General features: G+C 35.9%; 1 protein-coding gene across 2 annotated transcripts in view; it reads left to right on the top strand.

The window, feature by feature from the left end:
* Window positions 1-1,531: 1,531 nt before the first annotated feature.
* LOC127853021 (cation-independent mannose-6-phosphate receptor-like) overlaps window positions 1,532-12,949 on the top strand; it is a 76,211-nt gene continuing 64,793 nt past the window's right edge. For both annotated transcript variants that reach the window (XM_052387137.1, XM_052387136.1), the window contains exons 1-8: window positions 1,532-1,694; window positions 4,149-4,449; window positions 5,507-5,741; window positions 6,867-7,114; window positions 9,296-9,452; window positions 10,273-10,459; window positions 11,028-11,134; window positions 11,949-12,104. In XM_052387137.1, the coding sequence (XP_052243097.1) occupies window positions 1,570-1,694; window positions 4,149-4,449; window positions 5,507-5,741; window positions 6,867-7,114; window positions 9,296-9,452; window positions 10,273-10,459; window positions 11,028-11,134; window positions 11,949-12,104 (1,516 nt within the window). In that variant the 5' untranslated portion in view covers window positions 1,532-1,569. The remainder of the gene's footprint in view (window positions 1,695-4,148; window positions 4,450-5,506; window positions 5,742-6,866; window positions 7,115-9,295; window positions 9,453-10,272; window positions 10,460-11,027; window positions 11,135-11,948; window positions 12,105-12,949) is intronic.

The following is a 12,949-nucleotide window of genomic DNA, read 5'->3' as shown; positions in this document are numbered from 1 at the left end:
AATACCTTCATATGCCCAAACTGCGCTTAGATTGCATGCCTTAGATGAATTTTTACATATTTCACATTTAAAACGGGTCTCCCCTTCAATCTTTTCAACGATTATCATTAGCCACGATACTTGTCCATTCTACTCGTTCAATGTTTTTTTGTGTGTTTAAGTTTGGACCCATCGCGTCGCGTTTTTGTTTAGCTTTTCCGACTGTATCGGCAACTGAACATACAACAGCGTATAAGATCTTTTCTATAATGTCTTTCTAAACATTTAACTTCTGCTCACTTTGCGTACAATATGTTAAAAGCGTGTTTTTGGACGCTTTGCAGTTTTTTAGGACTCTCTCTGGGCACCGCCATTGTTTTTTAACAGATAGACTGTATACGCCGCTTTTATTGGAAAAATGCGCTTTTTTAAACAAACCCGATAACCATTCTATATAAGCACCGCAAAGATCTTTAATACGCGAAAATAACTCAATACAAATCGATACGAACCGATGTAAAAATAATATTCGTAACGTGATTTTGTAATTCTTAATGGTACGACAAGATTTTAAAATAAATACGTAACTGACTTGAAAATAATTCGTAATTACGAAAATACGACCCTTATCTGGAGTTCTGTATATGTTGACAGTCTTAAATGCCTGCTACAGTCGTCTGCGGGAATTGCGTGCGTATGCGCAATAAACCCCAATTCATTATCCAGACAGGGTAGGTTACTCTTCAAGCTGCCTGTATATTAAGCAGACGAAGTCTGAAAGCAGCCAAGATGTTCAATGACTGGTTTTCCATTGATTTGGATTACTTATAACGAAACATCTCTCACAGCGTCTTCAAAATGTATTTTAATCTTAATTTTCCGATGTTGTACTAACTTATACTATTTAATTGTCTGACTCGAGAGCGTTTATATAAGCCCTAGGCTTTCGATGCAATCGAGCTAAAATAAATAGGTTTAAAGGGACTGTCAACCACGAATGACGAAAAAATAAAATTTCTAAAATACCGTATTTTTTACAATTGTTAGTTTATATTGATTAAAATATCACGAATGGTATATTAGATTACTTGACAGTCCCTTATAACTATTTGTTTGGTATACTGCTATTTTGATATATACTGTTGGCTTTTGGTTTATTTGACTTCTTGTACATTTTAATAAAATAAATAAAATTCATAGAACATAAGTATATTTCAACGTTAAAGAAACGTTGGGAAAATACTTATTTCATCGTGGATCCAGGGCCTCTTTATTTGCACATACACTCATGTAGCATGCGATTTGTTTACATATCTGTTGCCTTGATTTAAAAAAAAATGATGACACAAACCTAATAATACGATTTTTATGCAAATATGTTCAACAGTTCCTAACCGTAAACACGATTGACATCAATTGGTGGCACCGTTGTAAATATTGGGATCCCGTCCGACCGCTTGTTTGGGAACCAGACTTAGAAACTATAATATTATGCTTTTTTTATATCTGACCGTCTTGTCTTAATATCATGTGATAATCATGTGATGTTATGATCACAAATGGCTGCTTGTTGAGGAAGTTTATGACATCATGGGTTACAATTGTGTAATTAATAGTTTGGTAGTTTGTTTTCTTGTTCTGTCTATCAGAACTCAGCACTTCAGTTGGGCATTTGAGTGTAGTCATTATAACATATCATTACAACCTCTGTCAGGGTATGTATTGACTTCAGGTTCAGCATGATCAACTTATTAGTTGAACTCATTGTTTTTTATTTCTGTTTAAATTAATAACATTTTATTTCAACATGTAAATAATTATTTAGTTTATAAATGTCATATAAAAAAGCATGTGCTTTTCACAAAGATTTTTGAACAGAGAATTTATACTTTATCATTTTATGACTTAAAGTTTGAAGCCATAACAGAATCAAATTCATAAACCAAATATGCTGGCGTGGGGTATTTTCAACAGTGTACAGCTTCTATTTATGAAATTCTCATATTATCGTTGTAATACCTGTTATTGAACAGCACCTATTATCGGACATTTTGTTTTGGTTCAGTATGCACATGCTCAAAAGTGCGCATGATGTCACATCGATAAACAAATCATACAGTACACTCCATGCGTTTTCCCCAATTTCCCTCCATACTCTGCGGTGATTGACCTGGAGGGAGATTAAGAAAATCCCGCCAGACGCGGCGTTTGCATGATTTTGGACGCGGCGGTTAACGATCGGCAAAACTGATAAACCGACACGGCGGCCCTCGGCGTTGGCAACGCGGGGGAAACTCCGCGTTTTACGAGATAACGATCAATTTAATTTTGTTTGACTTCCTGATTTTCAAATAAAATTACATTTATAACCAGTACATACATGTACATGTAGTATAATATTTACAATTTAAAAAAACTACCAAGATACATGTAGATCGATCCCAACATGGTTGTAGAAGTAGTTGTTGTTGTATAGAAAACTCGTTGATTTACGACAAACAAAACGTCGTCTTTTAACTAATACTTACCAATTAATATAAACACAGTTTGCAACATTGTTTTTATTTTGATAATTTAATCCAAAGTTTTCATGTTAGCAGGTGATTTTCTATACTGAACATGTAAACAAATGATCAAGGACCCTAAAAATCTCGCAAATCTGTGTGAATTGACAGTTTGACGTAATCAAAGAAAAGCCGCTTCCTGTCTAAAGGCATAACTTACTCAAGTAAACTCGTTCAACGAATGCATAAGGAATGGTTTTAATTGTCGGAACAAAGTCAATTCTCTGCTCGCTAAGGCATTTATTTTCTCTTTGAAGTTAGGTTATTCAATTGATTGCTAAGAGAAGGTGGTAACTATTGAGTTGATAGTACATTCACAGTTGTATTCTTGTTGCGTCGACATTCAAAACAATGTTTACCAGTAATTATGGACCAAATCGGCAGAGTGACATTCACACATGTTAATCCCTTTTGTCAAAACACCGCAGACAGCAGTCTACACAATAGGTCAGTAGACAAGCTTTACGTGTTTTCATAACGTCAAACACTTAAAATCCAGTTCCGCCCAGATGTCTTCTTTAATCAGTTTATAGTACAATTACTGTTAAAATAATTACTCTACTAAAATACCGTAACGATAAAGATTCGGCGTGTATGAATTGAAATTATTTTGGAGGAAATATCAACGTATTTGCGATATAATTTTGGTTAAAAAATACCAAAGAAACTTTTAACCGAAATCAACCACATTCAATGTTCTCTGCGCTATAAAGTTTGTATAAAAAAAATCAATACACGAACGCTTTGCAGGAGTATACCTTGTACATTGCAGCATAATTTTCGCGTGCTTTTGTCGGGAAATATACATGATGACTGTATATTTGAAGCATTTGTAAACGTCGTGTTAACATTAAAAATCGTAGTGTGTTTCGGATTACTAGTTATTATTCTCATTTGGAAACTTTACGTAACATTTATTCTTGTCTTATATGTGTTTTGATTTAAATATTAATTTGTCAAATGTCTTATATTCATTCATATTGTAGACGTACCTGTGAATTAAAAAACATAATTTTTATACGTATTAATTTTCTATACAATTATCTTTTTTATACATGTAATACAGTATTTAAACAATTTATTATAACAATGTTTTTATTTTTTGGCATGCCCAGTAGCACACTGCTAACGCGGCGTTGCGCAGCGGTCACTGATAAGAACGGAAATTGTCTGCATTTACCGACTAGGCTAAAGTAATACACGCCGCGGGAATAAGCGAACGCGGCGTAACGTCGAGCATTTTATCGAGTTCACCTCGCTCTCTCAACGCCGCGTGAACACTCGCTAGCAGAAAAAAACGCGGAGGTAGCGCGTTTTTTGGGGAAAACGCGTGGAGTGTACTGTACATGAAGTCTATGACCTATGTCTGCCTTTCTGGTCATATGGAAATAATTATTTGCTTTGAGATAACAAAATACATTATTTAAAAAATGTTTTATCCTTTATGTTCATGCTTATGGGATATAGATCAATTTTCCACTGCATGGACAATTTATGTTGAACTGAGCAAGGGACGAAACAAAACCTATGTGAATCAAAATAAAAGAGATAATATTTTCTAAATGTTTTAAATTGAGCTTGTACTAATTGGTATTTCATTTACAGGGAATGGATTTCAAAAACAGATGGCAAATCTGATATAAATGCAACCTACAAGATAAACTTGTGCTCTGCCTTGGACCTCAAGGGAGACACTGGATCGGGTTGTGTGTCTGGGACGTCAGTGTGCATGATATTTGATAATGGCACTGCTGTGTCAGCTGGAAACTTTCTGTCAGAACGTGACGAAGTCCCTGGCGACCATAATGCTGATATAGGTGAATCCTGGCTGGTTTTCTCAGGGGACAAGTGCACTGCTGCCTACAACTATACCACACTGATCAACGTAAAGTGTGGGCCAACAAGAGTAAGTTTCATAATCTTAACATATTGAACACATTTTTCCCCATTAAGATTATATAATTATACCCCCACAAACAAAGTTTAGGGGGTATATAGGAGTGAGCTTGTCTGTCGGTCGGTCTGTTGGTCTGTCTGTTGGTCCGTATTAAGTGTCCGCTCTCTAATTCAAGTTGTTTTCTTGAGCATGGTGTCCGCTCTCTAATTCAAGAAGTTTTCATCCGATCTTCACCAAACTTGATTAGATGTTGTATCTAGATGATGTCTAGATCAAGTTTGAATATGGGTTATGCCGGATCAAAAACTAGGTCATTGGGTCATTTAGTGCATTTTAAACATTCAGCATGTTGTCTGCTCTCTAATTCAAGTAGATTTCATCCAATATTTTTACCATTCTTGGTCAGAAGTTTTATGATCTCTACGCCAAGTTTGAATATGGGCCATGCTGATCCCAAAACTAGGTCACGGGGTCACATAAGTGCGTTATTTAACATTCAGCATGATGTCAGCTCTTTACGTGATCTTAATATATTGAACACATTTTTCCCCATTAAGATTATATAATTATACCCCCACAAACAAAGTTTAGGGGGGTATATAGGAGTGAGCTTGTCTGTCTGTCGGTCCATATTAAGTGTCCGCTCTCTAATTCAAGTAGTTTTCATCCGATCTGCACCATACTTGTTCAGAAGTTGTTTCTAGATGATGTGTAGGTCAAGTTCGAACATGGGCCATGCCGGGTCAAAAACTAGGTCATTGGGTCACTTAGTGCATTTTAAACATTGAGCATGTTGTCGGCTGTTTTTTGTGAAGACAACATGCAAAATATTCTGTGTCAATGCGGCATGTGGGGTATTCGTCACGTCTGTGACAAAGCTCTAGTTATGTTCGTTGTATTGTGCAAAGATTTTTAGTTGTTTTTTTTAATTAACACACACACATGCACAGGTTAAAGGCAATTTTCCCTGTTCATTATATAAGTTAGATAAATTGGCTTACAAATAAAATTATTTCAGAAGCAGCCTATCCTACCTGTACAACTATTTTTACCACTTTCCTTTCAGGGCTCTCCAAAGTTTTTAGAACATACCGGTTGCATTACTTACTTTGAATGGGAGACGAATGTTTTGTGCAAGCGACCACAAGATGTACGTCTTCCCACAGAAGTGAAGTGCTATTTGTATGACGGACGCAAGCGGTTTGATTTGTCTCCCTTGGCTCTTAGCAAGGGAGGCTATCTTGTATCGTCTCAGCTAGATACAGACCTCTACATCAATGTGTGCAGGGACATTAACCCAGGTTGGAGATTGATATTTCTTTTGTAAAGTTTTTAAGATACATCATGTACCAGTCTTCGAAATTAAATTTTAAAAGTTAGATGCCAGTCAGGCCAGTTACTTAAGAATTTTTACATGCCAAACATATTTTTTTACATGCCCCAACTTTTTAACCAAAAATATAACAAATCCCAACATTTTAGCGCTTAAATGCTACACATAGTAAAGCAGAACATTTATTTCATTAGTAGTGGATACAATGACATTTAATCAGTCACTAGAATAAAGACAGTCGATCCTTACACCAGTGCTCTGGTGTCCTCGTAACATTTCTTGGTTTCCTTTTTCTCTAAATCATTGTCAATTTTCTATTTTGGATGTGCTTTACTGGGTTAAGCCCCATCAACATACCTAATATACTGCATAGCCTCTATGTCGACAATGACATTTGTTGACATTGATGAAAATGGAAGCGTATATCTTGATTGAAATAATCAATTCAAAAAGCATCGACTTCATTCATTTCTAAAGAAACCGTCCATAAGAACCGAATGTGACCGAAATGAATCGGTCAAAAACAATAATAATGACGTGCTCAGCAGGTGCGTGTTGTTAAACCAATAGAATTTCATTGTTTTACAACTTCTGGCAAGGCGTTTGTTTCGCAAAATTGAAAAATAGATTTTGCAAATATCAAGAACTTATGATTTTTTTTATTAACTTTCAATTGGCTTCAATAATTTACATGCCTGGCTGGCCTCAAACGTAATTTTTTTATGTGCCCGGCAGTAATTTTACTTGCCACGGGCGATCGGGGGTCGGGGATCGGGGTTCGGGGGTCGGGGATCGGGGGTGTGCTAATTTCGAAGACTGAGATACTTTATATATGTTTTATTAAATGTTTTCTTTTTTCAATAGTAGGTCCTACTAGGATGATTATTTTTTTAAGTTGTTTTAATTACGAATATTATTATTTGTTTGTTTCTTATATTTATTGCACATATATTCCTCTATTTGGTGTTAATTTTAAAACCATTACATAATTCAGTTCATCAAAAAGAAACATTACATATTCTAAGACATGTTTTTCAATGGTATATACCTTATTATACTTTTTTTCATTGTCAGCAGCATGTTTTTCTTGCAGTGGGTCCAACAGCTAACTGTAAAAGTACCAACACAACTAAAAATGGCTGGGGATCATGTCGCATCCAGGGAGCGGGGAAAATCTCAGGCACACAGGTCAACCTGGGGTCACCGACAGATGACCTCAAACGTGACAAGACTGGACGCCTTGTGCTGACGTATCAGACTGATCCTTCTGACCCCAAACCCCCTGGCTGCACCTCTCCACCCACTACCACCTTGGTGTTCATCTGCCCGTCAAGGGGACAGGTACATTTCCAGTTTTTATTTTTTCTTCTTTATAAAGTACCGCACAACGGCACTTTCCCAATTAGGATAAAACAACAAATTTCCCAATTGCTGTTTTAAAAAAAATCCTAATTGAAGGTTTAAATAAAAAAAAAAACAACAACATTTCGTTAGTTTCCCTATGCAATATCGCTTGAACCTACGTAAATATAATATTGACAACTTGACAACACTAAGTTATCAATTTTTAAGTATTTGGGAGCAAAACATCCTATACACCAATTTCCCAATTTGAAGATTTCACAACGCGAATTTCAGGTTTTTTCGTGTATATTTTTCCCAATTGGACTGGTACCGGAACCTTTTCCAATTGGGGAAAAAAATCGCTGATTTCAATATTCCGTTTCAAATTAGCAGTATAAAACCAAAGTCAGCAGGGCTCGAATTAAACACTCGCAAACTGGCCATTTGCGAGTTAATTTTAAAAAACACGTCTGAAATGCGAGTGCACAAATTAGGTACTCGCAATTTTTTGAAAGTTGGAGAAAAATTAAGATTATCACATATTGCACTTAAATATTTAAACACAAATGCTGACCAAGAATGAACAATTTTTTTTTAAGAATTGAATAAACTAAACAGGTTGCCATTTGTCGGAAGTGCCAGGTGCGCGTTAATAGCACAAGGGAACACACGATATGACGACGTTATACAGGGTATAACCATTGAACGTGTGAAACCAACACAGAGCGATGTGTGCACATCCGATAAACGTCATAATTTTAAAATAGCAACCAATCTAAGATTGTTATATGTTTTGTGTTTAAAACAAAAAAGCATGATGTAACCCCAACCGATTATTCAGATGTGTACTATATTCTGACATAGTTTTTCGCCAAAAAAAAGGTTAAAACGTCGGGTTGTTGATCAGGCAGTTCATTTTTTAGCTTTGCAATCAGTGTATACTTTATTTAAAAACAAAAATACTCGACAAGGTGTCATAAGGGCTGAATGAGTTGCTGAGAAAGACCTAGATCATAGTGTACCATTAAATAGTGTAATTTGCATTGTTCTTGCATTTTTAAACCTTTTACAAAGAAACATAGTTCTACCAGTTTTGTATTTGTGTATCTGTTACCACAGTATCATTACAAGTTCAGGGCTTTTTTCCCAGTTTAGATCTACCAAAGGATGCATTTAGAAAAAAACTTGTATTGCGAGTTGGAAAGAAAAAATGCGAGTTAAATTTTTTATTTAAAGTAATTCGAGCCCTGGTCAGGGGTGTGAATTTCCTGTACGTGACTTGTCTGACATGAGTAGGAAAAGTTAATTATACCCCTGCAAGGAAGTAGAGGGCTGTAATACTAGATTCAACATTTACATCTGTCTTAAGGCCTAACTTTGTAAGAGAAAGTACTTCTGTAGTTAATATTAATATTTAATATTCACCATTATGATGACATTAAGCTTTGTTCTTTATTGTATTAGATTTAAAATTGCTTTACCGGAAGTTATTCCCATTTTCAAATTTTGATAACATGATTAATACAATAAGTGGCGTCAGAAGGAATTATTCATACTGTTACTGGCTCAAACTTTTCACTGTTCTTTTTATTGGGCAAGTGCACTTTAATGGTTTGAAATAAGGATTTTACCATATCATTCCTGGTGCTACTAGTACAGGTTTTGTTGTGGGACGTCTCAATTGTATTATAATGTAATCAAACATTTGAATAATTCATTAGTTCTCATAGTGTGATCTTGAGAAATAAATAAATGAACCCCAGAAGACCTGCAATAAACACTATGTATTTATTGTGACAGGTAACTGTTGCTTATGGACTAGTAGGGACTCTTAGATATTGCAGTGATCTTGCCCAGCAACAAGTAAGCGTATGTTGATATACCCTCATCCTTGACTACTTATATATGGGCCTTGCTCTGTGAAAAGGGGGTTTAATGCATGTGCATAAAGTGTAGTCCCAGATTAGCCTGTGCAGTCCGCACAGGCTAATCAGGGACGACACTTTCTGCCTAAACTTGATTTTTGATAAGAAGAGACTTTCTTGAAACAAAAGATATCATAAAAGCGGAAAGTGTCGTCCCTGATAAGCCTGTGCGGACTAATCTGGAACGACACTTAACGCACATGCATTAAACCCCCTTTTCTTAGAGCACGGACCATATCTATATCTATTACAGAGTAAACACCCAGTGGTTATCGAGGATTTTGACTGTCAGCATGTCATTGAATGGCAGACAGAGTATGCGTGTGAGGAAAGTACCCTAAAAAACTCTTCCTGTGTACTCACGAACGCTGAGGCAGACTTCCACTTTGACCTACGACCTCTCACTAATGGTAATATCACATTTATATTCATTGAAATATGGAATTTATGGAAATCTGCATAATCACCAAACAAACTCTAATTCTTGTATTACAGTATTGCTTGAGAATGAGTATGTTATTTCTTCATTATAATCAAAATGTAATGAGATACTAGTAGAACACACACAATTAACTAGTTAACAATTTTGTGTGATTAATTAGGATTAATTTTTATAAAACTTAATAGAAAATTGTTTTAACACGGCCTTCCTCATTATTTAGCATCACAACTTCTAGCACAAACAAAAGTTTGCTAAAAAAAGTTAATGTAACGCTTGACTAGCTAATTAACCCATTGCATGCTGGGAAATTTGTCGTCTGCTAAAATGTCGTCTGCATAATTTCTAAAATTAGCATTTTCTATCCTATCAGAATAGCAAACAGTTTGGATCCTGATGAGACGCCACGTTCTGTGGCGTCTCATCTGGATCCAAACTGTTTGCAAAGGCCTTTAAAATTCAGCTCCAGCGCTTTAAGGGTTAAGGTCAGCCATTCAGAACCCACACAATTATAGTAAGCTTCAAAAAAGGTAGGGTCAGGTACAATTACACAGCAAACAAAGGTGATAGCAATACAGATAGATCTTTTAATTACATTCTATGTCAACAGCACATCATAAAATATTTTCTATGTTATCCTTTGGACAGATGATAATATAATTAATGAGCATGAACCAAAATCATGAACAAGGCCCACAAAACTAGGGTGAAACTGCATAAATTAAAATAAATTTAATTAAAATTACAAAAAAATAGATTACTCTAAGACAATATTTTTTGCTCTTTTTTAGCTAGCAATTACAAGGTGTCAACCAATGTAAACAATGATGCCTACAACTATTTTATCAACGTTTGCCATGAGACTGGCATTCCCTGTCCAAATCAAGACCAAAACAGTAAGGTTCCGGCTTGCCAGCTGTCTGCAAAAAACCCAGACTTCGGAAAGCGACTTGGCAGCACTGATCACATGGAACTACGGTTCGTGTTCATTTATTGATTTGAATTGATGACTATTATCTGCATATGTAAACCTTTTTAGCTCATATGAGCAAAATGTGCTTAAGGTGAACTTTTGTGATTGCCTTTTTGTCAATCGCTGGTTGTGCATATTTGGTCATGAACACTCATGTCTTGTCAAGGTCATGGAAAGGTCACTGTTTCTATAAAATGGTCTCTGCATCACTTAAGTTAGAATAGAGGTATTGAATTGCAAATTTGTGTGTGTCCTATATGAAAAGTTTGAAAACCTATCTATGGATTGGATTTGAAGCCAGTTTAGTTTAATGCAATGCCACTGTTTCTAAAAATAGAAAAAATGGTTTCTGCTCAATAACGTGAATCTGAATGAAGGCATGGTAATGACATTTTTAAAGTGTAGGTAATGTGTAGGTATCTAACATGCAGACCAAACTATGAATTTCACAGTAGCTTAAATTTGATTAATTTATAAAACAATTAAACCTTGATTTTGTGACATGGCCTCATTTAGCGCCTGACCATTTTTTATGTATTTTTCTGTACTGACCAATACCGATTTCTCCTCCAGGTATGTGGACAACGAACTGCGGCTGACATATAAAGGGGGAGATGTATGCAGTCACAACAACATGAAGCGACAAACTGTGATAAACTTCAAATGCAACATGACTGCAGGTAAGTCAATTGAACAATTCTGGCATCTGAGGCTAACATATAAGCTGCGCTGTGTGAAAAGAGGGCTTAATGCATGTGTGTAAAGTGGCGCCCCAGATTAGCCTGTGCAGTTTGCACAGGCTAATCAGGGACGACACTTTCTGCCGAAACTGGATTTTTGCTAAGAAGAGACTTTCTTTAAACAAAAAATACCTTTCAAGCCGAACGTGTCGTTGCAGATTAGCTTGTGCGGACTGCACAGGCTAATCTGGGATGAAACTTTGCTCACATGCATTAAACCTCCTTTTCACAGAGCACAGCCCATATATAAAACATCCAGTAATTGGCAATAAGGATTATACTAGCTTGTTTTAGGGACAATATAAAGAGTTTTCTATTATCTTCTGTTGTCCCCCTTGATAACGAATGTTAACTATCCCCTTTACTGTATCCAAAGCTAAAATATCAGCCATTTGACCATATGTTTAAGTAGTGGCAAGACTTCATGTTGATGATAATTTTATCTTCCTGTTATGGCAAATTCTGCCATATGAATGAGCTAAATATTTGTAACTGCATCACAAAGTTTATTAATTGATGTGTATGCTAATTAAATGCTTCTTGAGCATGTATTCTCCAAATAATTCTTTGACTCAATACTAAGAATAAAGAATAAAATCTTATAATTCAAATATCCAATAATTGCTTTAATTTTGAGTCAATTTTTCCAATAACCACTTAAAATTGCAGATTTCTTTATACTGGACATTTTGTGACTAACGTAGGCGAAATTGGTAGCCTGAAAATGTTCTGATTACAAAGTTCACTAAATCAGGTGCCGGTTCCCCCACGTTTGACTATGAGGACGAGTGTGTGTACATGTTTGACTGGGCCACCAAGTACGCCTGTCTGGACCACCCAGTGGGGGAGGAGTGCAGGGTGGACCACGGAACTCAGAAGTTCGACTTCTCAAGTCTCGTCAAAACTTCAGGTATTTTCTTGGTCATAAGTACTTCTAACTCTTAGAAAAGTGGGCTTAATTCATGTGTGTAAAATTTCCAGTCTAGATGAAAAGAGTCATCTCTGTGCAGTCTGCCAAGGCCTATCTGGGACAACATTTAACCCTTTGCATGCTGGGTAATTTGTCTTCTGCTAAAATGTCGTCTGCTGAATTTCTAAAATTAGCATTTTCTTCGATTTTTTTCAAAGAATACTATCAGAATAGCAAACAGTTTGGATCCTGATGAGACACCACGTTCTGTGGCGTCTCATCAGGATCCAAACTGTTTGCAAAGGCCTTCAAAATTCGGTTCCCGCACTGAAAGGGTTAATTCAAATGCACAAAGCCCAGTTTGTCAAGGAATGAGGCTCGATTATAAAAAATCATGTCTGTCCCTGGTTCAAAGTTTCCTGTAACAAAATTTATCACATGCCGTACCCTGTTTCCCATGTAATATAACCATTACCGGTACATATATTTTTTTATAACACATTCCAAAGGCTCGCTTACTTACAAAATTCCTGAACTAGTTTAATAAAATATGGTATGATATGACAACTCCTGCCAGATCCAATATACAGTCTACTCTCGTTATCTCGAAGTCGGCGGGAACAAGAAAAAATATCAATATAACGAGAGTTTGAGATATCTGATTTGGCGTTTTTACAGAAAAAATGAGAATTTTTTTTTACCTTGTTAACATCTATATACCTGCTAAGTGGTCTAATTAAAGCCGTCACTGTGTGGCATAATACTCTCTACTACCCTATATATTACCTGATATATACACGTTTTTACAGGCACCATTAAATTTGCTATGTAAATGCTTAAAAAGA

Source organism: Dreissena polymorpha, chromosome 12 (assembly GCF_020536995.1).
Source record: "Dreissena polymorpha isolate Duluth1 chromosome 12, UMN_Dpol_1.0, whole genome shotgun sequence".
In the NCBI taxonomy this organism is placed as follows: domain Eukaryota; kingdom Metazoa; phylum Mollusca; class Bivalvia; order Myida; family Dreissenidae; genus Dreissena; species Dreissena polymorpha.
Note: the sequence above shows the minus strand (reverse complement) of the source record. Positions and strands in the feature narration are given on the sequence as shown.